This window comes from Neofelis nebulosa, chromosome 10 (genome assembly GCF_028018385.1).
Source record: "Neofelis nebulosa isolate mNeoNeb1 chromosome 10, mNeoNeb1.pri, whole genome shotgun sequence".
NCBI classification, from domain to species: Eukaryota; Metazoa; Chordata; class Mammalia; order Carnivora; family Felidae; genus Neofelis; species Neofelis nebulosa.
The window spans coordinates 109,036,615-109,064,201 of NC_080791.1; the positions used below are offsets into that span (position 1 = coordinate 109,036,615).

The window sequence follows — 27,587 nt, forward strand, 5'->3', positions numbered from 1 at the left end:
GGTAAAAACCTTCAGCAAGCTGGGAACAGAAGGAAACATTTTCAGCCTAATGGAGTTTATCTAGCAGAAACTTAGAGCAAGAACTGTGTGATGACACATGAGAACCATTCCCATTGGGAGAAAAACAAGGATGCCACCCAACGTTACACTGGAGGTCCTGATCCCTGTAATCCCTAAAGAAAAAAGAGTGTCAAGGATAAAACTACCACCAGTGGGACATGACTGGACTACCCAGAAAGCCAAGAGAATTAACTGAAAAACCACGAGAACTGAAGAATTCAGGGGCGTCTGGGTGGCACAGCCCGTTAAGTGTCATGATCTCATGGTTCACGAGTTAAGATAGCGCTTTTCTCAAAATTGAGCTAGGAGATTTATTCACTTATTAATGTTTGAGAGAGAGAGAGAATGAGCAGAGGAGGAGCACAGAGAGCAGGAGACCCAGAATCTGAAGCAGGCTCTAGGCTCTAAGCTATCAGCACACAGCCCAATGTGGGGCTCGAACTCATGAACCGTGAGATCATGACCTGAAGTCAGACACTTAACTGACTGAGCCACCCAGGCACCCCTCAAGCTAGATTTAAAACCCTGCCAATGAAAATCTCAACAGGATTTTTAAGTGGAAATTAACAAGTTCCTTTTAGAATTCTTATGTAAGAGAAAATATGAAATTTTCAAGGAATAGTAAGGCAGAGATGAGGGAGCTATGAGATTATTAATCCTGCCATAAAACGTGGTAGGTGCACATACATCAACAGATTAGAAATTCCGAAAGGAGACCCATAAATACGCAGGAATTTCGTTTATTTTAAGGTACCTTAAATCTGTGAAGAACGACCCCTTCAGTAGATGGTATACAGACGACTATCCCTTTAGCAAAAGTCACTTCCCATAAAAAATAAATTTCAGCCAAGTTCAATATACACATACATACATATCCTTAACTCACCTGAAGTTTATTTTTTGTACACACAGACATACAAACACATACACACGTATACGTTTAAAGCTATACTAAGATACTATAAAGGAAAGTGAACAAGAAACAGATAAATGAAGCAGTAGCTGGAGAGGATGTGGGAACAGCGACAGGTGTTTCAGGCTGTTTTGGATGGGAGAGTCTACAGCGTGTTCGATGCTAACACATCCAGTAGAAAGGATGACAAAAACCAAAACTTCCATACAGTCCTTAAGCAGGAGGACAGACAAGCTCCAAAGCACAACAGAAAAGGTTTTAGTCCCACTGGATTACATGGGGAAATTAGAGACAAGACAATCCATGAGCACATTTGTACGCTTGGTAACGGAGAGGTGAGAGTTCCCTCCAAAGGCTATGATTTAATGAAGTATGTGGTCAACACCTAAGAGGAGAAGGAGGAATTGGCAGACAACGTAAAAGTTTTGAAATACAACATCCCAGAGAAGATCTGCTAGGCAGTGCTGAGTGTCCACTTGAGGTTTTGTTAATTATGAATTTAAGGTGAAACTAGTGAGCGAGGTTGGCTGTTTTCTCTAGCAGTTACTTGAGCATAAGCAGAGAGGTAAACGGGTTGGCCAGGGTTAGGTTTTACTAGATGAACACAGTGGAGGGAAACAAGGGAGCGGGAGGGTATAGGAAAGTGGAGATAGGAGAATAACAGTAAGAAGGGAAAGGAGCGGGGTGGGGGGAGGCCTGCAGATAAAGATAAAGAGGAGGTAGTTGAGCAAGCAAGCAAGAAAGCCAGGACGTGGTGACTGCACAGATGTATGAATTCAAGAAGGGCAATTCCTACCAATGGCAGGGATCCAGGGAGGGACCGAAGACACAGGCAGCAGGCCTGAAGTGGAAGACAAAGAAGTAGGGGGCCACACACAGTGTTGAAGAGACCCACTCCCAGGAGGTAGAAAATGACGACAGAAGCAGGAATAGAAGACTCTAAGCCAGGGGGTAAACTCTTCAACGTCTGAACAGTGATTAGGTCAAGGCCAATAATGAAAAGGGAGTGTATGGCCAGAAGTATGAGCTTCAAAGGACAAGTGGGATGGTTTGCAAGAGGGCTGAGGAGTAATGGTCTGTGTAGCCACAAGGCCGCCACCAGGCAGAGGATATACACCACGGCACGGAGGTGGGCATTCCTGCAGTCGTGGTGACTGGCATGCCAGGAAAACAGCTTACGAGGCACTATGAAATTTGTCCTGAGTGTCTCTTAGAGGCGGAGGCACTAGATCCTTCCGCCGTGCTCCTGAATGCCTGACTCAGTATTACTTGCCAGCAGGCAACAGAGAAGGATGGCTCCCAGTTAGTAAATACATGCATGAAGGCACAGCAAGGGCCTGGCACTTACTGAGTGCCCAGTGAGAGTCTAGGAAAGGTTCCAGCCATTTCCATTTCCTGCCCGTTTAGGACCTGCACCAAGGAGCAGTCTGTAACTTCACGAATCCCTCCTCCCTCCAGAGAGCCACTCAGACACCAGCACAAGTCGTCACCCACCAGGGGTTTAATTCTCCTTGAGCAGAAGGTCAGTTCAGAGAGGGGCCCTGCCTTGTCCCCCATCCAGAGGGGGAAGATCTGCAGAGCACCCCAGGAATGTCTGAGCTCAGAGGAGCCAATCCTAGTCTCTGGGCAAGAGAAGCGGGTCGAGGGACTCAGGCTGCCTCTTCCTCTTCGCTCTCCTCCTCGCTCTCATGATACTGTCTGCGATTGGTGTTAACAAAGAGGTCAGAATCATCGTCAGAGCTGGACTCTTCTCCTGATGACTGTGGCTCCACTGGGAGTTCTGGCGGAGTCTGTCTGCATGGGGGAAAGGGACAGGGTTAACCCAATGCCTTCTGGAAAAACTAGACTGGCAATCAAGGAGCCCCATAAAAAGGAGGGCATAAGGCCAAGAAAAATTGTCTAAAGACTACTTCCCACCTCACATCAAAAGTCTGCAAGAACCACTGGTTTTAATAAGGAGTCCAATCACCAACACTCAATGGACTCACACTACATACCAAGTGCTATACTAACTAATTTTACAAGCATTAACTCCTTTAATCCTCACAAAGCTCCCATCTTACAGGCGGGGAAATCCAAGCCTAAGAGATGAAGTAACCTACTTAAACCATTCATTTACAAGTGGTATTGCCATGATTTTAACCCCAGGCATCTGACTTTCAAGCCACACTCACAACCACATATTCTGGAGCTCTCACCAGGGACTCTACACAGATAGAAAGAAGGTCTCTATTTTCCCCTCAAGTCTCCAAGGCCTTAGCCCCTATTTTCTGTCCTAAGGCTTGTTCCTCACCTGTTCCTACTGTTGTTGTGCTTCTCAGCCACTTCTGAGAAGGCCTCAGGCCTGTACCAAGAGAAGAACCAGGGTCAGAAAAGACAGAAAAATCTATCAGCAAGAAAGCTGTTTCCAGCTGTCCCTGCCTGGGATGCCATCTTCCCTCCCCCACCTCCACAGCTAGCAAGTCAATATCCCCCAAAATGAGACAGGCAGTGACCAAGGGGACCACCCTACCAGAGCCCTTCCTTCTGCAGAGAGCGCACATGGTCTTTGCAGAGCACAAAGGAGATCTCAGCCTTCACTTTTTCTCCCTCTTCAATCGGGTCAACAATGAGAAAGTCGCCTGCAGGTAAGACAGGAGAAAAGACACAATAAATCCTGCTTGCAGCGGGGGAAACCAAGCCCCCAGGAAACAGTTGTCTCCTATAGGGCTACCTCTCTCACCTCTCTTGATCCAGATGTTCTTCCGGTATTTGGAGGGCATGCTCACCAGGAAGCGCTGCCCCTGGGCTGTCTCCACCTCATGCAGATTGTTCCCTGGGGTCCTGAGTACCTGGTCCAAGAGAGACCAAGAACCAGTCAGCCTCATCAGCCAGCTCAAATACTCAGTGAGCTGTGCTGCACCTTACCGCCATGCTAGGGGTCCAAGGGGAGTAGAAGGATGGGGAGGCAGAGCCGCTTATGCCCAATGCCACTCACCCTCACGATCTGCTGCTGGTCAGAGGGCACCATATGCTCCCCCAGCACCTCCTTTACCACATGCTTCCTCTTGGTGGCCTGAGACATGCTGGGGCTCGTCCCAGGGGGTGAGGGATGGGGAGACTGTCAACTCCTCCTCCTGGGTTTCTTCGATGGCAAGTTCAGAACCCAGGACTGTTCTGAAGACGGAGAAAGACCTTTTACTGACGAGTGACTATGTCCTGGTTAAGAACATGACCTTTAAAATCTAATTACTAGGATTCAAATTCTATCTTGGCTATGTCCCAGCTGTTCGACTTCCCTAGTTTCAGAGAAAAATAATAGCTAACTCTGACCACCGTTAGTAGAATAAAAGAAGGCAAGCAAAGCACTTAGCACAGCATATGGCACATAAAAACAACTGATTGGGGTGCTTGTGTGGCTCAGTAGATTAAGTGTCCAACTCTTGACATCGTCTAAGGTCCTCATCTCGTAGCTGTGAGATCAAGCAGGGAGTCTGGCTCTGTGCTGAGCGTGGAGTCTGCTTGGGATTCAATCTCTCTCTCTCTCTCTCTCTCTAAATAAACATTCCATTTATTTACTTATTTATTTAGGAGTCTGCTTGGGATTCCTTCTCTCTCTCTAAACATTTAATTAATTAATTATGTATGTATGTATGTATGTTTATTTACTTTTAAAACCGAGAGAGACAGAGCATGTATGTATGTATGTTTATTTACTTTTAAAACCGAGAGAGACAGAGCACGAGCAAGAGAGAGGCAGGGAGAGAAGACACAAAATCTGAAGCAGGCTCCAGGCTCCCAGCTGTCAGCACAGAGCCCCGCCGCAGGGCTCGAACTCAGGGACCGCAAGATCATGACCTGAGCCAAAGTTGTACGCTCCACCGACTGAGCCACGCAGGCGCCCCCGGAAATACACATTTTAAGTAAACATTTTTAAATAAATATAAAAAAAACCCCTCCTGTTACCACATGTGCTGGCACAATCACAGAAACTAAATACATGTCCTAGAGAAATAAGTCATTCCAGCAACCGCCCGGGGAAGGAGTGTGAGAGGACCTAACTATGTTCCTCAACACATCCGTACATCCCTAGCACAGCCACACAACACAGATGCTCAATTTTTCAACACACTATAGTCAGAGACCCATGGTCCGAGCCAGGAACAAGTTCATAAAAGGTCGGGTAAGCCGGCTTGGTCTGCGGCATCTGATTTCTGACTTGGGTACTGAGAAGACAGGACTCGTTCCACCAAGGCTGAAGGTTTCCAAAGGAAACTGCAAAGTGTCACCTCTAGCTGCTGTCCCCTGCCCTCCTCCCTCCCTCTCCTGGAGGAAAGACGCTGAGAGCGAGACCCACACTTACTCTCTGGCCTGCGTCTCCCACGGGCGCTGCCCGAACGACCTCGTTCTCCAGGAGGCTGAGAGCAGCTCGCCCACGACTCACTTCGCAGCTAAGCCAACGAAGGCACAGAAAAGGGGCCTGCCGGCGGTCACGACGATGGCGTGGACATACACTCAGGTCCCCCGCGCCTCTGGCTTCTAGCCGACTCCTCCAAGCCCAGTGACGACGAGGACTACGCGAGCCCTCCTGGGTCGGATCCTTCCGAGCACCGTACTTCCGGTGCTACCTCGGAAGCCTCCTGGCTACCCTCCCCCGCCTCGTCCGTCTCTTTAACTCTTCCCACCGCCAGGTCAGCCGAGGCTAAGTTTTTAAGTTCCCGATGCGTGCAGCGGGGAACGGAGTTTTCTCCGACGCCCCAGCTTCCTGAGACCGGACATACTGCCCGAGAAGCGAGACCACAGAAAGCAGCCGGGCTTCCCGAGAGGCAACCCGAAAGCCAAGCCTACTAAAGGCGCCACTGAGGTCGAGAGCGCCTCATCTCTATGGCTCGAGGCGGCTAGAAGCGCCCAATTCGGAATTTTTTTTCACAGGCGGCTCTTGAGGCGACCCGGAAGCGGAAGTGGAAGAAAGTTCTAGTGGGTTGAGGTATCGCTCGGAGCAGCCGGGTGGCGGGAGGAGCCGTTACGGGAGCGGGAGCTGCCGGTGAGCGCTAGCTGCGGAGCAGGGCCGGAGCTGGAGACGGGAGGAGGCGCGGGGAGGAGGGGTGGAGAGGAGCCCGAGCGCTGGAGCGGCCTAGAGGATGCGCCCTCGGAGAGGGCTCGGCCGCCGGGCGGGGAGAGGGCGGGGCGGGGCGCGGCGGCGCGTGGAGGGGGCGGGGCGGCGCGCGTGGGGCGGGGCCGGAGGGCGGGGCGGGAGCGCGTGCGTGGACCCCGCCGCGCGGGAGGAGCAGGTGCGCGCGCTCCGGCCAGCGCGGTCGCTCCGTGAGCGGCGTGCGCGGGCGAGTGGGGGCAGAGCGACCCTTCGTTTGCTTTTCGGCCCAGGGGAGCCGCTCCTGGCGGGGTCAGTGCCTTCTTAGCCCAGCCAAGGTCACACACAGGGAGTGACAGCTCAGGGAGGGCCCCGGCTACCGACTCTGGGAATCTTCCCGCTGCCCCGAGTGCGCCACCCGTGAGGGCAGGAGAGTTTTTCCTCCTGGGCAGCGCTAAAACCCAGATCCCGCAGGGAAAGGTTCTTTTGCCTGGCGGGGAAAACAGTCTTCTTGGACCCCGGTTCTCTCCTCCGTGAAAGGAGGGGGATCGGGTTAGCCGCCGTAATGGCTGGTTTCGCGTTCTCTTACTAGAACAGGGCCCCTGGGCCCTTGGGAGTTCCCGGTTTTCAGCCCTAACTCCCTTTTCTTGGGATTCCTAGATTAAGCTGATCAAGATGACAACCTCCCAAAAACACCGAGACTTCGTGGCAGAGCCCATGGGGGAAAAGCCAGTGGGGAGCCTGGCCGGGATTGGTGAAGTCTTGGGCAAGAAGCTGGAGGAAAGGGGCTTTGACAAGGTGCGGGGTGACTGCATGCATCTGGGGGGGGGGGCGTGGGTAGGACAGACTACCATGTTTCCTGGCAGTTAGGGGTGAGGAAAGCGAGAGTAACTGTTGGGGGTGGACAGTGGTGTGTGATCTGAAGGGATAGCCAGGGCCTGTGGTACCCGCCAGCCTCACGTGCTTTGAAGCCACAGTAGTGGCCTTCGAGCACTGAGCAGCATGCCCTTTACTTTGCCCGTTGTGCAGGCCTACGTGGTCCTTGGCCAGTTCCTGGTGCTAAAGAAAGATGAAGATCTCTTCCGGGAATGGCTGAAGGACACATGCGGTGCCAATGCCAAGCAGTCCCGGGACTGCTTCGGGTGCCTTCGGGAGTGGTGCGACGCTTTCTTGTGAGGCTCTCCGGGGAGCCCCCAGCCCCTGGCCCCAGCACGGAGTCTCCAGAGTTTGCAGCCGCGTGGGGACTCCTCCCCTGTCCTCTACAAAGGAAGAGATTGCTGTTGTCGTACTCCACCTCTGATGTACTCCAAGGTTTTTTGGGAGTTCTCTCCCCTCACCATTTCAACTTTTTGAAATTCTCGCCCTTGCATGCATTTCCCTTCTCCTTCCCCTGCCAGTTTCATGTCAACAATTACCAGCTTCTCCCGAGTGGATTCCCGGCCCTTCCCTGACCCCCACTCCCACCCCCACCTCTGGTCTGTTTTATGCTATTTGGCTCTTTTTTGGCAAAACAGTCACTGTCCTTGTAAAGTTTTTTAAATCAATAAAGTCAGTGGCCTTCCTGACTGGGCTTTGTGCGTTGAAAAGCAGGTGGGCTGGGACTTCCCCACAGACTGACCAGGTCTGCGACACTCCTTATCAGTGCAGATCGAAACTGGCGGCTTCCTTCCTACCCGGGAGGGCAGCCACCCTAGCCACGTAGGCCTCAGCCAGGTGCTTTGGCGTGTCCCTTAGTAACCTGGCAGGGAGTGTGGGCTGATATCTCCCTGGGATCTGGGTGGGCTGTGATGTTCCAGATGTCATCCGAGTCAACATCTGGGCTAGGCAGCACCTGGTGGAAAAGTCAGTGGGAGTCCAGGGTACCGGGAAGAGGGTGAATCAGATGTAGGTAAGAGTTCACCTGCCAACCATCGGGTGCTTTCCTGGCCTTTGGGAGGAGTGGCCAGGCCTCTGGCTCTCTTAGGGAGGTTAGGGAGCCAGAAAGAACGTGGACATCACAACTACGCGGGCTTGAGTGAGTTATACTTTTGTTGGGTATTTTTTTGTCCTGGTCTTTGTTGAACGCTCAGTGTTAACCAGGCCCGCAGCTAAGATCCTTGCAAACATATTTTTCTCCCCTGGTAAGAGGTAATTGTTTTTTCTTTTGTAGGTGAGGAAACCAGAGGCTCAGAGAGACTAAGTAATTTGACCATGGACTTCCTGCTCGGAAGTTGCCAGATTGGCCCTCAAAATGTAGCTCAAAACCCACGTACCTGAGGGCCCTTTGTTCCCTGGTCACGTCACTTGGCCTCTCCAAGCCTCTGTTTTCCCACTTGGCAAATGAGGTGGTTGTAAGGATCAGGTATAACGCTAGCCGTGTGGCACCCAGCCCTGCTTGGCTTTGTTTCTTTCCCCGGACCACTGATGAGGAACTCCTTGCTTACAGAATTCTCCCTGCAGGACTTACAGTCTGGTGAGGGGAGCGTGACAGGTATTAAATGCAAAAAATTGGGATACTATGTGAAGATTCTCGTGATCCCGGGGAAGGGAAAAGTGAAGGAAAAGTTGGTAAACTCAACTCCGCTAATAGCAACTTTGTCTGAAGTTCCAGAGAGAGTGGCAGTGCTACCCCAGGGTGGGAAAGGATACGGGCAACACACATAAACAACAGAGGGCTGCATCCAGAGAACTTGACGATGACGAAGACGAAGCAGACAAGATAGAAAAAGAGTAAAAGACTTGAATGGCAGCCATGAAAGGAACACCCCAAATGGCGGATAAGCTTAGGAAAAGGTGCTCGATCACAGGAGTCGGAAACGCAAATGAGATGCCGTTGTCCACTCCCTGACAAAAATTCCAAAGTCAAACAATACTAAGTGCTGATGAGGGAGTGAAGCAACAGTTTCCATCCAGCTGGTGGGAGTGTAAATTGGTATGAGCCCTTGGGGAAACAGTTGGGCGTTTTCTAGTAAAACTAAAGATAAGACCCATCCTGTGACCCTGCAGGTCTGCTCCTGGGGCCACTGCCAAGGACTCTCGCATGTCCGCACCTGAATGCGTGTTCACGAATGCGTGTTCACCGCAGCTTCATTTATAACAACCCCCAACTGGACCAACTGTAATGGCTGTCGGTACCAGTGAACGTGAACAAATGACAGGTGAACCGAGCGCCCAAAATGTCAAATGCCGTGATGCCGTTCACGTAAAGTTAAGTGGATCCCTGCTCAGGGATCCCTGTATAGGTGGTAAGACTCTAGAAAAAAGACGAGTAGAAGCGGAGTAGTTCCCTTTGGGGGAAGGAGGTGTGAGCAGCGGGGGGCTTGGGGGCGGGGGTGGCAATACAGGCGTCGACTAATTTGTTAACGCGTACGCACTGTGTGCTTTTCCGGTATAAGCTACATCTCAGAACAGTGGAAGGATAAAAAGGAAACCAAAAGTAAGGCCCCAGGGATAGAGCAATTATGTGATTACTTGGAAAACAGGATGGTTATTGGTCGGGGTAAGGGGTGAGTGCGGGGCTGGGTCTGGAAAGTGAGCAGCCCTCCTGGAAGGGCACCAGGTGGCCAGAGCAGGGCCCAGCTTGTGTTACAGACCACTTTCTGGGAGGATGCCAGTCTGACTCCCAGACCGCGGTGGTAATTCAGGCCGTCCGTGGAGTTTCAGGCTAAGTTTCAGATGTTTTCCTGGATGGGTCCAGGGCCACCTCAGAGTCCCCTCAGCCTCAACCCTTTGCGGTGTGACACTGCCACACGGGCCTGGGGTGCTCAGGCAGGGGCTCGGCAGGGCCATGCCCTCCCCCTACCTCAATCCTGACGCTGCCAGATGGCTGCTGACGCTCGGGAGGCAATGGAGACTCCCTCCTCCCCCACAACACCCTTCCCATGGCTCCTGCCCATGCCGGTTGGCAGGTCTTGCCTCTCGTGGTTCTGGCAAGGGGGCCCGCCCAGCAGAAGCTCGTGGGCCACACTGCCCGCTCTGCTTCCTCCTCACCCACAGTCTCGTGGGCCCTTCCCTGCCTCACCCACAGTCTTTGTCTCTGAAGCGGCTGGGACCTGCTATCTCACCTCTCACTTGGGGCTCAGGCAGCGTCTGTGACATGTTAAAGGTCGAAACCCTTTATCTGGGTCTCTTAGTGCATCCCACACAAGTTCCTGGTTCAGTCCTAGAGCAGCAGGAGACAGAAGGCCTCTAGAATGTACTTTGTGACAGGGTGGCTTCAGAGATCCAGCCCCAACTTAGCCTGCAGGACATAGGGACCAAGGCCTGTAATGTTGGAGAAAGCAGACCTGAGTGGGGACGGGTAGGAGGTTATCTAAATGTCAACCCAAACTGCTCAGCAGGATGTGCCCGGCCAGGGGGCATGGGTGGGCACGGGAGTCAGCAGATACTGCCCCCTGTTCCTCCCTCCCCTGTGGTACCCAGCCAGAGCTTGACCCGCTCGGCCACTCTAGTTGTGAGTACTCAGATGTGGCCAGAGCTTGGGGTGAACCCAACTTCCACGCTCTGGGGTCCGGAAGGGGTCCTGCTGTTCCCGGAGGGAAATGGGAGGCTACGGGATGAACCCCAGCGTGAGACACGCCTCCCCACTCTGGCCCAGTAGCAGCCCAGACGGTGTGAAAGGCTCAGAGGATACGTTCTTGCCTATCAACCCCCTTCCCCGTTGCCCACACCCCCTCAGGGACCCAAGGCTCTTTCTACTGTCACTCGTGGCCTCGACTGCTGACAGCCTCAAGGAGCCAGCCAGACCCGCTTCTGAATCAGGGCCTCCTCGACTTGCCGTGTGACCTGGGGCCAGCTGCTCACTGTTCTGAGCCTGACTTCTCTCCTCTGTCACCTGGTATAGGTTGGTAAAGTTTCAACCAGCTAATGAACCTGAAGCCCCGGGCACTCTGGGGCACTCCTCCACCGATGGGAGCTTCCTGGATCTCAGCTTTCCTTGCCTTAACGTCTCTTTTCTCAGATGTGCTTAGGGCAAGGGGAGCGAAGCCCTGGGGGAGGGAATATCCGTGGCCCAACTGGAAGTCCAGGGAAGAGGGTTCTGGGGGCAGCACCGAGGCCCCGAGTAGCCTGATCCCAGGGTGAAGATGTCGAGAGCCCACCCTGGTCAGCAAGACCCATCGGCCAGAGGCAAGAGGGTGGTGCCATGGGCAACCTGGATTGGGATCCCTGGGCCACAGCAAAAAAGAAGACTGTGCCCTGTGGCCGGTAGGGAGGGCCAACCCTGAGCTCACACCTGGCCCATGCCTCCTTCTGGAAGCCAGAGTGGTCCCGACAGGATGGAGCCCGGGCCGAGGGCTCTTCTCCAGATGAGACCCAGCCCTGGGAAAATCCTTTTGGGGTCCCCCTGCCTCCAGGGAGCCTCCGCCTATACAGCAGACCTCATATCCCCGTGGAGACGTGGGACTCACGTCCAGGACTCACACACCACGACGCTGGCATGCACCCGGCTCCACCCCTGACACTTTTCCTTTGACCTCCCCCATTTCTCCCTAGTAAAACGGCTTCCGCAGAGCAGTTATGAGGATGAGAGTGTGTTGAGGCCCCAGTGCAAGACCCGGCACACACCAGAAGCCCAGCAATTGTTACTTAGCCTTCCCCATCCCTCTTTTCCCACCAAGACACCGCTTCTAGCTGTGTGACCCTAGACAAATGACCTGAGCTCTCTGATTCACTTTCTTCATCTGAAAAACAAGCTCGATGCTTACTACCTAAGAGTGCTTAGGATAGACCAGTGGGTGAAAGATCTTTGGAGACTGTTAGGTTGTGGTGCTCATTCGCACCGGTGCAAAGGAGTGAGGGGGAGGGTAGGGGCCAGCGAGCTAGGGACCCACCGGCCCTTGGTGGGTCAGAGACGAGGCCTTGGCTAGTTTTCCAAGGAGCTGTTGGAGGTAAGTGTGGCCATGGCTGAGCTCCAAGTAATGGCAGAGCAGGACGGGGAGAGCCTGGGGAGGCTCCTGGCTCCCTGGGGCTGCCTCTCCCTCCTCTGCCCTGAGCCTCTTACTCCACCCCCTCCCAGGTTCTCTCAGGTTGGGTTTCTGCCTCATTAAGCCACAAGTGAGCCGGCTCTCCCACAAACGGGCATCTGTCCCTTTAAGGCAGACACCTGAGCCTATCCTGTGACTGTGTGACTGTTCCTTGGAATCCCAGATTGGTTTTCACAGCTGGGCTGAGGGGGTGGGGAGCAGCTGGTCTGGGTCTCCCTGGGAGGAAATCAGGCCCTTCCTGGCCCTGACGGGAATTCTACCTGGTCGTAATATTCACCATAATAGCCCCCCACGGTTTGTCAGGTACTATAACCCACTACCCCTTACAAGCCCCAAGCGAGATCCCTGGAGGCCCTAAGCACTAACAAGATCTTCGTGCCCCAGAGCAAAATGCACCCCTACCCCCCACAACTCGTGATTAAAAGTACAAGCTACACTGAACTCTAAAACACAAATAAGGAAGTCCACCAAGATTCAGACTTTTCCCGTGTTAGCTGCTTCAGTGCTGTTCATTGATTACCAGATTTTTCTAAAAAAAACTCCTAGTGCCCTATTTGGCTGCTACCTCCAGCACGCACAGTTTACCTGTGGGTGGCCCAGTCCCGGGTGTTAATGCCAGTATAACCTTAGCAGGTAAGAGTGGTCACCTATCCTCGATGATGACACAGAGGCCTTGGGAGGCCATGGGACTTGTCCAAGTCACCAGAGCTGAGCTGGTATGACACACACCCCTCTTTCTGGCCCGTCTTCATCTTTTGGGCTCAGCGTGGTCTGAAAGCACAGATCTGAGTTCGACTGCCTGGGCTCAAAAGCCAGCATCATCACTTACTGTTTACTAGCTGACATCCTGGGGCAAATCGTTCTCCCCTCTGCATCCTGTGGCTCGCTGCATAAGGTGGAAGCATTACCAATTCCCATTTCATGCTGGCCGGGAGGGTCAAACGCAGCTCAGTGCACTGGTCTCCTTTCCTGTCATATTTATAGGACCAGGGCTTCTCCAAGCACTTTGCCTGTTGAGTTCTCACAGCAACCCATTTTACAGAGAGGGAAACTGAGGCACTGAGCGATTAAGGCACTCCTTCCAGGTTACACAGGTAGCAAACGGTGGCAATAGTAAGACCTCGCCAACGGTTGTGGGTATTTCATGCCGGCTGAGCTTTCCATGGAACTGTTTGAATGGTGGCACTTGCCGGGGACTGTCACGGTCCTTTCCCTCACGAACTGGGTGTGTCCCTGGAGGGCAGGGCAGCATCGCGGGGGACACAGGTGTGCTGGGGCCATGGACTGCCCCCTTTGGCGCGAGGACGGCGGCCTCTCAGATCGCCCAGGCTCCCATCCCTCCCGGGCGCTGCCTCTGCCGCGGGGTGGGCGGGGCGGGCGGGGCCGCTAGCCTATAAAAACGGCGCGCCCGCGAGGGCCTGACACTGACGACCGACCGACCGACCGTGGCCATGGCGCCCCCGAGCCTCTCGCGGGCTCTGGGCCTGGGCCTGCTCACGCTCTGCCTCCTGGCGCTGCCCGGTGACGCCCGTGCCCGCCGGGCGGAACGCAGAGTCGGAGAACGCCAGAACCTGTCACTCAGTGACCCGCAGGTGCAGAAGGCAGCGCAGGCGGCCGTGGCCAGCTACAACATGGGCAGCAACAGCCTCTACTACTTCCGCGACACCAGGATCCTCAAGGCCCAGAGTCAGGTGTGGACGGGCGGGCCGGTCAGGGGCGAGAGGCAGCCTCCCACCAGGCCAGCAGGGCTTTCAGCCGGTGGCCAGGTTGAGGGGGTGCCACGAGAGTAATCGGGACATTTTCAGACGATGTGTTTTTTAAATCGGATTAATGCCAAGAATTCATTATGAACGACCTATCCAGCTTTCAGTGGACGGGATCCAGCACTGTCTCACTAGCCTCACGGTAGCCCCCCGCCCTGAGGGGCGGACTGGGGAGAGGGGAGTGAGGGAGATGGGGCGGTGGGCTTCAGGACATGTGCACACCTGGGTCTCAGCTTCCTGTGTAGCCCGGGCCTCCGCCCCTCTCCCCAGGGGTCGCCACCAGAACTTCCCCATCCAGGGTCTGAATCCCGAGGCCCAGCCCAGCAGGCCAAACGTGGAGATAGGGGAGAGGTCTGGGTCTGGGGTAGTTTTCCGGTGCCCCTCACCGGCTCCTGCCCTCTCTCCCCAGCTGGTGGCCGGCATCAAGTACTACCTGACCCTGGAGATGGGGAGCACAGCCTGCCGGAAGAACGCGGCCACCGGAGATGGCGTAGATGTCACTACCTGCCCCCTGGCCACGGGCGTGCAGGAGGAGGTAACAGCCCCGCATCCCACGGCCCAGCACCCAAGGCCCTAGATTGTCCGGCCCGAACCGGTCTGGTTGGCCAGGCTGATGTCTGGCTGAACCTGTCCCTGCCACCTGGATGACTCACTCACCAGGCCAGGGTGGGGGACAGAGAGGAGGAGACGGGCTTCTCCCTCACAGGAGCAGGCTAGCACGATCTGGGATCTAGTCCCGGCCATCTGACTCATTGTCCCTTTGGGCCAGTGACCACCGCTCTCGAACCCCAGAGCGCAGCGTCGCAGGCCGGGAGTCAGGCCGGGGGCCCCACTCGCCCCTCCTTCTCTCCCTGCAGAAACTGCTCTGTGACTTCGAGATCCTGGTGGTCCCCTGGCAGAATTCCTCCCAACTGCTAAAGCATAACTGTGTGACCATAACCTAGACCCCTTCGGGCATGGGCACCGGAGGGAGCAGGTGCGGCGTGGAAGGCACACATCCTTGGATGTATCTGTCACAATAAAGCACTGCCGGCTTCTCACATTGGACTCTCCTGAGTGCTTCACTCCCCGCTGCCCAGGACTCAGAGTTCGCAGCCTGTGAGAATCCCATACCCTCACGTGGGCCAGAGATGGCAGAGTCCCCACAGGCCATGAGACCTTGAGGGCAGGGACAGTGGCTTCCAAGTATACACCGTGGGCCATACGCCAGAGGGACTCCCCAGTGCTTTGCCCCAGGCAAGACTCCTGGAAGGGGACGGACAGGAAGCCCCAAGGGGACCGAAGTCACATCTGCCCACAGGAGGGATGAGGGGACAGATGCAATTTGATGTCGTTTAAAGAAAACGGAACTGCAACATTTTATGCACAACTGCATATGTGTGTACCGTTCGTCCTCACTATATACACACACACACACACACAAACCACAATACACTCTTGGATGCTCCAGAAACACAGGTGCACACAGAAGTAACACCCTCCACCCCAAGCAGCCTGGACATGTATACAGACCTCCAAACACATAACCCCAGAGACCCACATCCCCCACTGGGAGCTGTGCCTCAGACACACACACACACACACACACACACACACACGCACACCTGGAACAGGACGAGCAGTAACTAGATCCCTTGGGAGCACTAGGCGTGGGCCCCAGCAGGCCCTGGCGGGCTGAACTTTGGTGGCTGTGGACCTGGGGAATGCTCCTGCCCCGGTCTTCTGTCCCTCACCGCCCCCATCGTGCCTGCCTCCAGCCCCCTGCCCAGTGCTAGGACCTAAGGAGGAGCAGCCCCGGGTGCCAGGCCCTGCCCTCTGCTCCCAGAGGCTATGTAGGGGTAGGGATGGGGAGGCGGAAAATAGAGGTAACTTCCACACGGAACACTGAGGAGCGAAGGGGCTGAGTTTGACGGGAACTAGGAGTGCAACGGAAAGCCTCAGCCCTGCTTGAGCCTGTCAGACGAGACAGCTCAGACAGCCCAGGGCCATGGAGTGTGGAGGTCGGCCTCCGCTTGGAAGGGCTCCCGTGGGCCACCTAGCAGGAGCCTCCGACACTGGGCAGGGGAAGTGGCAGGAAATGCTTACTCAATGAATGCGTGAGGCGGTGGGTGAGGCGACGCCTGCAGATATCTGCCAGGTGGCCTCTCCACCCCCGGAATCAGTGCCCGGATCCCAGACGGCATCTCGTCTACACAGTCTAGTCCCGGGCCTCGGGCCAGGCAGTACCCCGGGCCGGGCCAGGGAGTGAGGCTCTGCTTCTGCCCGAGGGCCTGGAGTCTTCACCTCTGTCTGGCCCAGCCTAGAGGTGGTGGAGGGGGAGGGAGACTGGCAAAACCACCCTGCTCCTGACCCCCTCCAGCCCGTACTGTGCCCTGGCCTCGCTCTACCAGGGACGAGGTGGCTGCCGTAGACGGTGCAACGCCCCACTCCGGTTGTGAAGTGCCAAGGCTGGGCTCAAGGCTGACTCAGCACTAGGTCTCCGGCACCGGGCCCAGGCCCTTGGGGACCTGGGTCAGAGCCTTACCTCCAACAAGGCCATGGGGACGGGCTCTGGGCATTTTGCCCAGGTTCAGGCTGAAAGTAGGGGAACTCATCTAAGCCCTAGACCAGGCAGGGTTGGGGGGTGGGGGCGACCATTAGTCTCATTCTCTGCTTTCCTCCAACAGAGGCTCATCTGTCCCCTCAACACACACACACACACACACACACACACACACACTCACATATACACATACGTTGTGTTCCCACCCACCCCCACCTGCACTCCAACCAATAGCCTGAGGCCAGGAGGACTTGAACAGCCTCCACCCTGCTTCTCCTCACTTGGGTTCTTTAATGTGACCCCAGGCAGGGCAGGGTATGGCAATGACCTCTGACCTCTGAGTGCATGTTATCGCCATCAGGTCAGCACTCTTGTACTGGATTCTGAGGGTCTCGGTAGGCCCGGCTTCCTGGACTCTGAGCCCCTATTTCTGGAACCTACTGATCCCCCAGGCCCTGACAACCAGGGGCTGTTCCAGCTGGTTCTTTTTCTCCCAACTCTGGGGCCAGATGGACCTTCCTCCCCGAAGCAAGATGACTGCCCACTCACCCTCCAGCACTGAGCCTGGCCCCCTTTCTGAGTCACCTCTCTGGCTGCTGCTAATGCACTGTGGGCCCGAGCCAGGATGCAGGCCCTGGGGGTGGGGGTGGGGGGCTGGAGGGGACCAAGAACAGCGCCTGTCACACACAACACTCACACACACACATGTACACCCGCCAGTGCACACAGTTCCCCTGCCCTGTGCCTTGGCTTACCCAGGGAGGACATAGAGCCACTTGGGGTTTTAAAACTCTGTTAGGGCCCAGCCCTGTGGGGCCGACAACCACTCCAGCAGATGTAGGAACTTGTCCTGGCCCACCCTGGTGGGCAGCTTGCCAGAGGCCGAAGGCTTTCATCCCATGTCTCTCTCCATCGAGGGGTCACTTCCTGAAGTCCTCTTCTCCAGTCTGCAGGGGTAGGATGGGAGGCTGACTGAGCCAGTACTGGCCTCTGTCCTCTCGCCTGCCCCTGTGACCCTTAGGGGCACATCTGGGGGCGAGCCTCCCATGCCTGGCCTTCTGGGGTCCTCCCCTGTTCACCTCAAATGCTGTGTCCACAATCTCGTCCAGGACGGATGCCTGGGAGCGGAATTTCTGTTGATGATGTTCCACCCCGGCCACCAGTTGCAGGAAGCGGAACAGGAGTTCTCGCTGCCTGGGGGCGGGAGGGGGGCGGAGGAGAGGCTGAGTTGACCTGCCTGGCAGGGCCCTTTGGGCTGCCAGAGCCCTCCCCCCACTCCAGCTCCTCTTGCTTGACACCCACCAGCCCGCCCTCACGGCTCTTCTGAGCGTGGCCTTTCGTGGTGCTTCTCTTCCACGAGTAAAAAGCCCCGCGCGTGCCTGTGCCACGGAGGACGCTAACCCTCCCGATTATCCCTCCCTCCTTCCACCCACCCGTCTGCTTGCCCCTCCAACTACCCCATACCTCTCTAGGCACCCACTCACCCATCGACCTATTCATGCCCCCACCTACCCAGCCATCCACTCACTCATCCGACCATCCCAACCTTGTCGTTGCTCGCCCGTGCCCCCATCTACCTGCTCGTCCCTGGACCCAGCCACCCACCCCTTCACCGTGTTGTGCAGTCAGTCATCCACCTCACAATCCCCCTCCCCAACCATTCATCCAGCCGACTACCCACCCATCAACCCCCTCATCACCTGCCTGTTTTATAAATCCATCCACCAAATGACACTGAAATGAATGAACACTGCCAGATGCTCTGAGGACACAGAAATGAACAAGAAACCCTCCTCGCCCTTAAGAAGCTCAGCCTGTGGCAGAGCCAGGAAAGCAAACTGAGTGTTTACACTCTGGATAAGTGGAAACACAGAGTGCTGAGGGTGCCCGAGGAGGAAAACCCCATCCGCTATCGGGGATCAGAAAAGGCTTCCAGAGGAAGTGCCATGGAGCTGAGTTTGAAAGACACATGAGGGTTTGCCAGGCTTAGGCAAGGTTCCTGGTCCCCTACTCCAGAAGAACGGGGTTACACTGGGGGCCAGGGCAGGCCTCAGGGAAGGAGGCTGTAGAGAGTGGATGCCTAAAGGAGGCAAGCGTCTTGTAGGGTCTTAAATGCTGACGATGAAGGAAAAGCCCAAACTACTTTTAACAAAGACCACTAAGAAAGGAAAGAGTAAAACAAATGAACAACAACAACACAAACACAAACAGAGAGCACTCGTAGTGGAGGTGGACCAGTGGGGAAGAGTCTGGAGGCCAAGAAACCCCCAAGGAAAGGTGCCAGGGGTCCGCTGTGCCAGGGGCCAAGTTGCTGGAACGTGGGGGGAGGGGCCGGGAGGGCCGGGAGGTGAAGCGAGCCGGATTGGAGCTCAGCTCTCCCAAATCTTGGTCACTTGAGCCTGGCACTGGCAGCCAGAGGACACTCCAGTTAGAGAGGACAGTGTGGGCAAGGGCCCAGATGTGCCAGGGTGGGAGTGGCCGTAAGGCAACGAGGGAGGCTGGCAAAGGCTTGATCACAGAGGGCCTGTTGGGGCTTGAGCTCTGATGGTGGGTGAGGAGAGGCTGGAGGCTTCCAGGAGTCAGGCTGCCCTGTCGGCTGGCTTAGAGCCAGACTGGCTGAGGTTGAGGGGGGCCCAGCTTTCAGAGAGAAGGTTCTCTGGGGAGCCAGGAAGCGGGAGTCTGTGCCAAGGTCCCCCAGCCGGGAGCACAGCCACAAGTCCCCAGCCGTCCCGGACCAATTGGCCAATTGACTCGACGAGAATGGGGTGTTGACCATCGGCCTCCCAGGCCTTCTCCCAAGCCGCTCCTCGACCCATCCTTCTCATCCCTCCACCTAACCGACCACTGCTCTCCATGGCCCAGCACAGGTCCTTAGCAATAGGGTTGTCATGGGCGGGCCTAGTCCGTGTCATCTTTGGGTCCCTGGAACCCTCGCAGGGCCTGACCCAGAGCAAGGGTCAAGGATGCTCCTTGAGTAAACAGATGAGCAGGATCGCTGTTTCTCTGGGACCTCTCCGATGCCCTGCGCTTGTCCTCAGCCTCGAGGAGCTCTCATGGCCCTCTAGGCACCGCTCGTGGGATTCTCTTGGCGACACAAGATGGCTCTGGGTGAGCAGAAGTCACTTGTGGTCTCCATCTCCACCCGTAGGCTCTACCTGAGCCTTGGCGCTCTACCCTCCCCTTCCAGAGAGGTGGACGATGTCCCTTTCCCTGCCAGACCATGGCCGCCCCTCCCTTTGCGCCTCCTTACTTCTCAGTCATGGTCCCAAATTTCTTCTCAATGAGCTGCTTCTGTTTGGTATGTTCACTCACCACCTCTTCAGGCTCTGGATATAAAAAAGGGGAACGTCAAGGAGATAGATGCCTGGATCGAGACGAGGTAGAAGGAACCTTTTGTGTCACAGAGATATTCAAACGGGGCTAAAGGATGGGGCACCTGGGTGGCTCAGTCGGTTAAGCGTCTAACTTGGTCATGATCTCACGGTTAGTGAGTTCAGGCCCTGTGTCGGGCTCTGTGCTGACAGCTCAGAGCCTGGAGCCTGCTTCGGATTCTGTGTCTCCCTCTCTCTCTGCCCCTCCCCTCACTCGTGCTCTCTCTCTCTCTCTCTCTCTCTCTCTCTCTCTCAAAAAATAAACATTAAAAAACAAAAATCAAATGGGGCTAAAGGAGTTTTTGTCCATGATGGCCCCAAAGAGATGGCTTCTCCATGCAGAGTGGGTATCAGTTTTGTTTGTTCGTTTGTCTCTCCTTCTGGTGAAAGTCCCCCAGTTTTCCTGAGGAATCACTCCTGTGCCTTTTGGGTCCACACCATCCAGCAGGGGTTGACCCTGTCCCCCTACCTCCAAGGACATGTGACCCAGACCTGGCCAATCAGAACAGCCTATTCTTTTGGCTATAGTGATTGGTTCCAAAATCGTCAGATGATCAAAGAAAAGAAGCCTCATTTCTGGGTCCATGTTGGAACAGTTGGAAGAAGAGGACCTCTCTGCTGGGCATGCTAGGGATGGCTAATTTGCAAGGATTTGGGGCTAGAGTGGCAGGTGGCCATTTTCCTAACACAAGGGAAGAACCACCCTAAGCACAAAACCACACAGAGGACTACAGAGCAGAGAGGTAGAAGGAGACCAACTCCTGACCAGCATTCGAGTCCTGGATCCAGCCATTCCTGAAACCCCCCACACCCTGAATTTGCTAAGTAATTTGAGCCAATTAATTCCTCTTTTTCCTTAAGCATTTTTGCCCTGAGCATCTAACCCTGCTGGAGGGGGCAGGTGAGGGACCAGGTGACCCCTGGGGATCCTTAGTCCTCTAGTGTTGATGAGCCTAAGAGTGGGATTCTTGGAGCTCAGATTCTAAAGTTCTGAAGATCTTTAAGCAGGAAGCACACCAACTGTCTCAACGTCAATCGTTCAGGAAATCGGCTTTGTAAAAATGAACATGTGCAGGAAACTTCAATTTTTACTCTCAATCCACTTTGAGTGAGTCTGGACGAGTGTGTAGGCAGTCAAAACCATCCCATGTAAAACCAACCGCTATAGCCTTTATAAGTTATTGGAAGAAATGACTATTTTGGCAAATCATAATCTGGCTAATTAGTCATTTCATAAAGGGGGCTTTCAAGAATTGACTATCCGCTTAATTGGCTTTTAGCGGATCGCCTTAGAGCTCTTTGGACCAAAGGTCTAAGCTCTGTAAGTTCTCCCGAGTCTCGGATTCTCAAACTCTGCCACTGAGACCGGAATTCTGTGTCTGACCGTGGAAGGAGGGCCAGCACCTGATTTTCTGAGTTCGGTCAGTGAGTCATCCAGTAGATTCTCATGGATCCGGGCTGCCCTCTGGGAAGAAAAGGCTTCTGTCCTGCCAGAGTCCCCTGTTTGCCTTTTTCTGGAACACCCTCCACCCTTCCCTCCAGCCTCTGTGCCCACCCCTTCTGGCTTCCCTCACCGGCCCACCTGCCCCACCGCACTCAGTACCTCCTGCTTTACTCTCTCCAGGCCTTTGAGCAGAGCCATCTGGAAGTTATCCACCAGGACGGCGATCACCAGGCTGGGGATGGCGGGGGTGGGCAGTGGGGGTGGGTACTCTCAAGGAGGAGGCTGTAGGAGACGCCCTGCAACCCTCCTCCGGGTTCGTTGGGGCACAACCGAGGGGAGATGGCTGGAGAGGCTGGGCAGGGGTGCCCCAAGTTAGGTGGGGATCGGGGGTGAAGCTGGGGAGCAAAGTGGAGTCCTTACTTGAGGAAGATGAAGTATTGGATGATGATGTAAATCATGAGAATAGGGATGATGTACCAGGCGCCTGGGAGAGAGGGCGTCGTTCGAGCTGTGAGTTCCTTGACGGCCCTCCCTACACCCCTGCCAGCATCAGAAGCCCCACTTCGCATACGGGGTAACGGAGCCCTCGGGGTCTGCCCTCCCAAGCCAAGCCCCTGCCCCGCACCCAGCCTGGGGCCTGTCCCACCCTGGGCCCGGCTGTCCAGGTAGATGAGGGACCAGTCGTCCAGGGTGAGCATGGTGAAGAGAGTGAAGACGGTGGTGAAGATGTTCTGGAAGCGCTTGGGGTCAGATTGACGGAACAGAGCCCGGAGCACCACAGAGAAGAGGACTGGCTGTTCAGGGCCAAACCAGGCTCGCAGGGTCCCGCCCCCCCCCTCCCCCCCCACACCCCGCTACAAACCCTTCCACCGCAGCACCTCGGGCTCCCACCCCAGCCCCCACAGCACAGGATACAGAGGCAGGTAAACATGAGGCTAAGGATGGCGGTGACGGACGGCAAGGACCGGACCAGAGTCCCGGTCACTTCCTGGAGGCTGGTCAAGAAGCTGTGGGCAGAAGTTGAGAGCGAGGCCGAATGCAGGAGCAGGGGTGGGGATCTGTGCCCGGCAGCCGGAAACTGCAAGTGCGGGCAGGACGTCCCCGTTTTGCCGGGGGCTTGGGACAGTCCAGCCCTCTCTGGAAAATGATTGGTCTGAGCAGACGGCAGGAGGCTTATCAGAAGTGGGCTGGAGCCCCCATCCCTTAAACAGGTCACAGGAGACACGCTGGTTGCCCGGGCCTGTGTCCCCATCTCCTGCGCAGTCCCCACACCGGGGTGGGCAACCATGGCCCAGCTGACCTGAGCCTCCGCAGGACCCGGATGGCCCTCAGGGCCCGCAGGCTCTTGAAGACCTTGAAGATCCGGAAGACGCTTTGGTGGTAGACGAAGGAGAAGGAGTTGAACTGCAAGAGCATGAAGTCCAGCATAGCCATGATCATGATGAAGAAGTCTGAGGGCACAGCGGGGGGCTGGGTGTCACTGACTCCTGCCCCGGCACCTGGCTCCCAGACCCCCTGTCCTCCCGACACCAACGCCCTCCGCCAGTCCGCTTTCGTCCTCAGCCTCCTCTAGCAGTCCCGTGGCTCCCTCCACACACACACACACACACACACACACACACACACAGCATCCTCACTCACCCAGAATGTTCCAGGAGTCAGAAAAATACTTGAGGCCTAGAGCAATGATCTTGAGCACAGCTTCCACTACGTAGATGCAGAGGAAAATGGAGTCCAAGGCCATGAAGTACCACTCTGCACGGACACAAGCGGCTCACTCGGGGCCACCCCCAGCAACCTCAGCCCCTCTCCCCTCCTCCCCTCTGGAACCTCACACAGCCCTGCAGGGAGCACCAGGCTCTGCCCTGATGGCTGTGTGTCTTCACTGCTCTGTGCCTCAGTTTTCTTGTCTGTAAAGCAGTGATAACACCATCCCTGGCCTGACCCCCTGAACTCAGGACTGATCTCCTGAATTCAGGAAACTTCTAGGAGCTTCTACCTGTCAGTCAGTCTTACCTTTTAGAGACTAAGGAAGGAACTGCTGGAACCGAAAAAAGAAACATTTGAGAAAGACTGCCGGCACAGAATCCGAGAGTTGCCAGAAAGTTCCTCTCAGCCTCATTATAATGTTAAAATCCTCCTCTGAATATTCATCCCCAGCCCCAGTAAAAGGAGTCTGCTTTCCCTTGTTAGGGGAATCACAGCTTTAGAAAGTATTTCCCTTGGGGCCTCCTGGGTGGCTCAGGTCAGGATCTCACGGTGGTTGGTGGGTTTGAGGCCCGCATCGGGCTCTGTGCTGACGGCTCGGAGCCTGGAGCCTGCTTCAGATTCTGTGCCTCCCTCTCTCTATGTCCTTCCCCCGCTCACGCTGTCTCTCTCTCTCTCTCTCTCTCTGTCTCTCAAAAAAGGAATAAATGTTAAAAAAAGAAAAGAAAAGAAAGTATTCCCCTTGATGTCCTTATTTCTACAGATAAAGATGACCTTGTGAGTTAACTCAACCTGGTGTAGTCTGCCTGTAACTCACCAAGCAGCAGACCCACCTTGGTCTGGTGATGACACCGGTCTGTCTCGTAGCATTTTTGTGAATATTACATTCATTTCACACCGTAAGAATAAGAATGCAGCCGCCACCTTTATTCTCTCTTTAGTTAATGTGTGCTGTGGCAGGCCTTTCTTTCACCTTGCTACCAGGAGTCCTAGGGCCCACCTTCCCCAGTTTTCCACCCTCACCCTTCCACAGCATTCCAGGGTCTCCGGGCCCTTCTGGGCCACCTGGGTTCCACCACCTGCCCCGCAAAGCGGCGTGTTTAGGGTTGGCGCGCCACCTGGTGTCTGTATCACGAACAGCACGTCCTCCAGTTTTGCGGGCCTGTCTGTGGCTGACTGGTTGACCTCAGCAAAATCTCTGAGGCTCATCTTGAATACTGGGCAATGTTGTCGACTTCCCGCGGGTCAGCATCAAATGAGCTAAGTTACATAAACCGCCTGACACTAGATTAGGCCCACAGGAGGCCTGGAACAAGATCTATGGCCGGCTCCATGTGAAAGGGGATTCCCCAACTCTTACCACCCCGGACCTCGACTTCGGCAAAAGTCTGGGCCACAAGCATGATAGTGTTGAGGCTGACGACGAGGAAGATGAAGGCTTCAAAGGGTAAGGACTCAGTCAGGTTCCTAAGCATTCCCCGGAGGCGCTGAGTGAGGCGGCTTAATTTTTCCCACAGCCTGTAGAAGAGATCCACAGTGTGCAGCTTCTTGTGGGCCCGCTGAGTTCTGGCGGCTATAAGGGGGACAGAAAGTCAAGTCTGTGTTGGGGGAGGAGGCGTACTCCCAGACTGACAGTGCCCATAGACTAGTCCTGTGCTGGTCCTGCGGCCACCGTCCTGACCCCTTCCGTGGCAGATGCCGGCCTGTTTGGGATTTGTGGTCTACTCAGGCACATCTTGCAGGCTCACGCTTCTACACCTCCAGGCCTTTCTCTACCCACATGGCAACTTAAGCACGGAAACCCCCGTTCTCGTCCCTAACCCATCGTCTGGGTAAACTCTCCCTCTCCCTCCGAGATCCTGCTGGAACGTCCCCTCCTTTTAGCTGCCTTCCCTGCTGCTATCCGGTTAGGTACCTGCCCCTCTCTGCTTGTTTGTGAGGCTGTTGCTCTGTTTACTGAACCATGAGAGGCCAAGCTTGGGGGACTGTGAATTAATAGCTAAGGTCCCTACTGCCCTCAAGACCCTCGTTCAGACACCGGTTCCCAATCTCTGTCAAGATGTTCGTGGTTGAGTGGGGGCAAATGTGGACAAATAGAATCCACAGTGGTAACTGCCCTGATATGGTGGGCTAGTCTAGGATGGGTTGTCTAAGTGACCGCCCCCAGTCTTGGAGCCCCTTGAGGGCAGGATTTTTTTTCTCTGTGCTTCCAGGGCCCAGGCAGGCCAGGCACCTGTACGAGACAAGAAGAAATGTTCAACCAGTGGGTGTACCTATGCAAGGCAATGACTGGATGAACAAGTAGCAGATGGCCTAAAGAGGTGCGTCGTTCAAGGAACAAAAGATGGATGATGGACAGCCAGGTGAGCGGATAGCCAATGGAATATGCGTGCAGGTTAGAGTCATGCCTCATGATCTGCCGAAGGTCAGTGCAGGGCCCGAGTCAGGCCTGAAATCTGGGCCAGGCAGTGGGAGTTGGGGCTGCGGGGAGCAGCGACTCACTTTTACGCTTCTGAAAGTGCTCATCTTCTTCGGACCTGGTTTCCAAGGAAGTCGTAGAGGAGGAATCCTGAGGATGGACTTTGTTGGATATCTGGGATGCACATGAGTACACTACACTGAGGGAACGTCTCAAGCTGAAGGCTGAGTGCTGTATTTGTGCCATGCCAGGGTGGACGGCTATTACGCTAGAATGGAAAGACGGTCTGGCCACACTGTGAGAACTGTGTGGGCCAAAGACTTGGGAGCTACCATGATGGTGCTCCCCATAGCGGTGATCACCAGGGAGATGATCGTGACGACGTACAGCATGGTGGTGCTTGCCATGGTGATGCTCCTTGTGGTGGTGCTCACCATGGTGGCGCTCTGCATGGTGGCCATGGTGGCGTTTGTTATGGTGGCCATGGTGGTGCTCACTGTGGTGTCTTCCAGAGCGAGGTGTGCGATCCTGGTGGGACCCCGCATAGGAATGGTGGGAATAGGTCTCTCCGTGATGAAGAGGCCCTCTGTGGTGGTGGACTTCAAGATGGTGCTTACCATGCTGATGGACCTCACTGTGATGGTGAGAGCCACCATAGGGGTTGGAATCCTTACGGTGGTAAGGCTCACCTTGGTGATGGAGCCCACTATGGTGGGAAACTTCGCCATGGTGGTGAGATCCACCATGGTGGTGGGACCCCCTATGGTGGTGAGACTGCCCATCATGGTGGTAGGAATCACCACGGTGGTGGGGCCTATCATGATGTCTCCTGCTACCATGGTGGTAATCACCATGAACAGTGCCATGAGAAGGAGCCAGGGCAAGGGATGTGGAGTGGTGGGCTCCACCATGATGGTGGGCCTCACCATGGTGGTGGGAGTGGTGGGGGTGGTGGGAATTGCCAGAATCGTGAGAGGAGGCATTGTCATGAGAGTCTGGATATTCACCAAGGTGGTGAGATCCACTATGATGGTGGGATATGCCATAACGCTGGGATGTGCCATGATGGCGGGACTTGTCGTGATGGTGGGACCTACTGTGATGGGAGAACCCATCATGATGGTGGGACTCACCGTGGTGGTGGGACTCACCATGGTGGTGGGACCCCATGTGATGGGAGGACCCATGATGATGGTGGACTATGCCTTGATGGTGGGACCCGCCATGGTGGTGGGACCCACTGTAGTGGTGGGACTCACCATAGTGGTGGGACCCACCGTGGTAATGAGACCCACGATGGTGGTGGACTCCACTATGGCCTGGTCTGTGCTGTGGCGTTGGTGAGTTGGGGTGAGATAACACATCCAAATTATTGGTGTCTGCCTCATTTTGAGCTGTTTTAGCCAACGAGTGTTGATCCATGACTATGCTGGGACCTCTGGAACGAGGAGAGCTCAAGATGTGGGCCAAAAGACTCCTTCCTGAATTGTTCCTCCCACCTAAGCTGTGGCACTGGGGTTTCTAGGAAAGCCCGAGTCTTCTCACGGAATTCTTCCTTTATGATGTCACCAGCAAGCCCCTTCCCAGGTCTAATTCCAAAATGCCTCCTCCTCAACATTATAGTTCAGAATCAAGGATCATTGTGTCTAGTCTTTTCATTGTAAAATGAGGAAACTGAGGTCAAGAAAAGGGAAGGGGTTATTTCCGTAGGGTCAGCTGGGAAGATGGCAGAATAGGAGGTCCCTAGGCTCACCTCATGATAAAGGTACAACTAAATAACACTCACATCAGGGTAAATAACCCAGAAAACAAGCTGAAGCCTGGCAGAACAAACTCACAACTAAAGGTAGAGAAGAGGCCACATCAAAGAAGTTAGGAAGGATGAAGACACGATTTGAGAGTGAAACAGACCATAGCCATCAATGGTGGGGAAACAACCAGTGGTGCAGAGAAGGGTGAAAACAGACTTTCACACCAGGGAGCCCATGACCAGAGAGCATGAATCCCCATGATATTTGTCCTTGAAAGCAAGAGGTGCCAAATTTCATGAGTTCTTACAACAGTTGGGACTAAAAGCCTGGAAGTTTTGGGTGTTTGTTTGTTTGTTTGTTTGTTTTGGTGTTTGTTTGTTTTTAGAGAGGGAGAGAGAGAACACCAGTGGGGGAGAGGGGCAGAGGGAGAGTGTGGAGTTATTTCTAGAATGTATTGTAAGTCCTAGAGGGTGAAGGGGGCAATAACTGAAACATCAGCAATGTCTCAAGGCTGTCAAATGTGATAACATTATGAGATACAGAGCCCCTTGATCCCCCCAGAGGACAGTTAAGATACAAAACCCGT

The 27,587-nt window shown here is 54.9% G+C and overlaps 4 protein-coding genes across 5 annotated transcripts; 2 read left to right on the forward strand and 2 right to left on the reverse strand.

Annotated features, from left to right (window-relative positions):
* Nucleotides 1–784: 784 nt before the first annotated feature.
* On the reverse strand, nt 785–5,556 carry EIF1AD (eukaryotic translation initiation factor 1A domain containing). Its single transcript, XM_058689716.1, has 6 exons — nt 5,316–5,556; nt 3,951–4,129; nt 3,696–3,804; nt 3,486–3,594; nt 3,267–3,317; nt 785–2,767 (listed from the first exon to the last, which is right to left on the reverse strand). The coding sequence occupies exons 2-6, from the start codon at nt 4,035–4,037 to the stop codon at nt 2,623–2,625; spliced, it is 501 nt and encodes a 166-aa protein (XP_058545699.1). The 5' UTR covers nt 4,038–4,129; nt 5,316–5,556; the 3' UTR covers nt 785–2,622.
* A 284-nt stretch (nt 5,557–5,840) lies between these two features.
* Nucleotides 5,841–7,606, forward strand: BANF1 (BAF nuclear assembly factor 1). Of its 2 annotated transcripts, XM_058689717.1 has the most exons (3): nt 6,221–6,243; nt 6,702–6,839; nt 7,071–7,606. In XM_058689717.1, the coding sequence occupies exons 2-3, from the start codon at nt 6,717–6,719 to the stop codon at nt 7,215–7,217; spliced, it is 270 nt and encodes an 89-aa protein (XP_058545700.1). In that variant the 5' UTR covers nt 6,221–6,243; nt 6,702–6,716; the 3' UTR covers nt 7,218–7,606. The 2 variants fall into 2 exon arrangements, 1 of the variants encoding a protein (XP_058545700.1); XR_009250110.1 differs by lacking the exons at nt 6,221–6,243; nt 7,071–7,606 and adding an exon at nt 5,841–5,996 and having other exon boundaries at nt 6,702–6,840.
* A 5,825-nt stretch (nt 7,607–13,431) lies between these two features.
* Nucleotides 13,432–14,807, forward strand: CST6 (cystatin E/M). The gene is made up of 3 exons (XM_058690743.1): nt 13,432–13,695; nt 14,177–14,302; nt 14,625–14,807. Exons 1-3 carry the CDS (start codon nt 13,456–13,458, stop codon nt 14,709–14,711), a joined length of 453 nt encoding a protein of 150 aa, XP_058546726.1. The 5' UTR covers nt 13,432–13,455; the 3' UTR covers nt 14,712–14,807.
* A 2,284-nt stretch (nt 14,808–17,091) lies between these two features.
* On the reverse strand, nt 17,092–26,774 carry CATSPER1 (cation channel sperm associated 1). Its single transcript, XM_058689718.1, has 12 exons — nt 25,334–26,774; nt 24,192–24,404; nt 22,766–22,879; nt 22,425–22,575; nt 22,040–22,131; nt 21,771–21,914; nt 21,545–21,608; nt 21,284–21,356; nt 21,085–21,145; nt 19,560–19,635; nt 17,389–17,503; nt 17,092–17,256 (listed from the first exon to the last, which is right to left on the reverse strand). Exons 1-12 carry the CDS (start codon nt 26,670–26,672, stop codon nt 17,230–17,232), a joined length of 2,469 nt encoding a protein of 822 aa, XP_058545701.1. The 5' UTR covers nt 26,673–26,774; the 3' UTR covers nt 17,092–17,229.
* Nucleotides 26,775–27,587: the final 813 nt, after the last annotated feature.

Bases quoted from the DNA above. Each gene is read 5' to 3' on its own strand.
- EIF1AD (XM_058689716.1), bottom strand. From the start codon at position 4,037: ATGTCTCAGGCCACCAAGAGGAAGCATGTGGTAAAGGAGGTGCTGGGG. The intron at 3,805-3,950 runs GTGAGTGGCATT...CTCTTGGACCAG, and splicing joins ACCAGCAGCAGATCGTGAGG to GTACTCAGGACCCCAGGGAA. The intron at 3,318-3,485 runs GTAGGGTGGTCC...CTCTTGGTACAG, and splicing joins CTGCAGAAGGAAGGGCTCTG to GCCTGAGGCCTTCTCAGAAG.
- BANF1 (XM_058689717.1), top strand. From the start codon at position 6,717: ATGACAACCTCCCAAAAACACCGAGACTTCGTGGCAGAGCCCATGGGG. The intron at 6,840-7,070 runs GTGCGGGGTGAC...CCCGTTGTGCAG, and splicing joins AGGAAAGGGGCTTTGACAAG to GCCTACGTGGTCCTTGGCCA.
- CST6 (XM_058690743.1), top strand. From the start codon at position 13,456: ATGGCGCCCCCGAGCCTCTCGCGGGCTCTGGGCCTGGGCCTGCTCACG. The intron at 13,696-14,176 runs GTGTGGACGGGC...CTCTCTCCCCAG, and splicing joins TCCTCAAGGCCCAGAGTCAG to CTGGTGGCCGGCATCAAGTA. The intron at 14,303-14,624 runs GTAACAGCCCCG...CTCTCCCTGCAG, and splicing joins CCACGGGCGTGCAGGAGGAG to AAACTGCTCTGTGACTTCGA.
- CATSPER1 (XM_058689718.1), bottom strand. From the start codon at position 26,672: ATGGATCAACACTCGTTGGCTAAAACAGCTCAAAATGAGGCAGACACC. The intron at 19,636-21,084 runs GTGCTGGCCCTC...TTTTATATCCAG, and splicing joins GACCGAACTCAGAAAATCAG to AGCCTGAAGAGGTGGTGAGT. The intron at 17,504-19,559 runs GTAAGGAGGCGC...TCCCGCCCCCAG, and splicing joins TTTGGGACCATGACTGAGAA to GCAGCGAGAACTCCTGTTCC.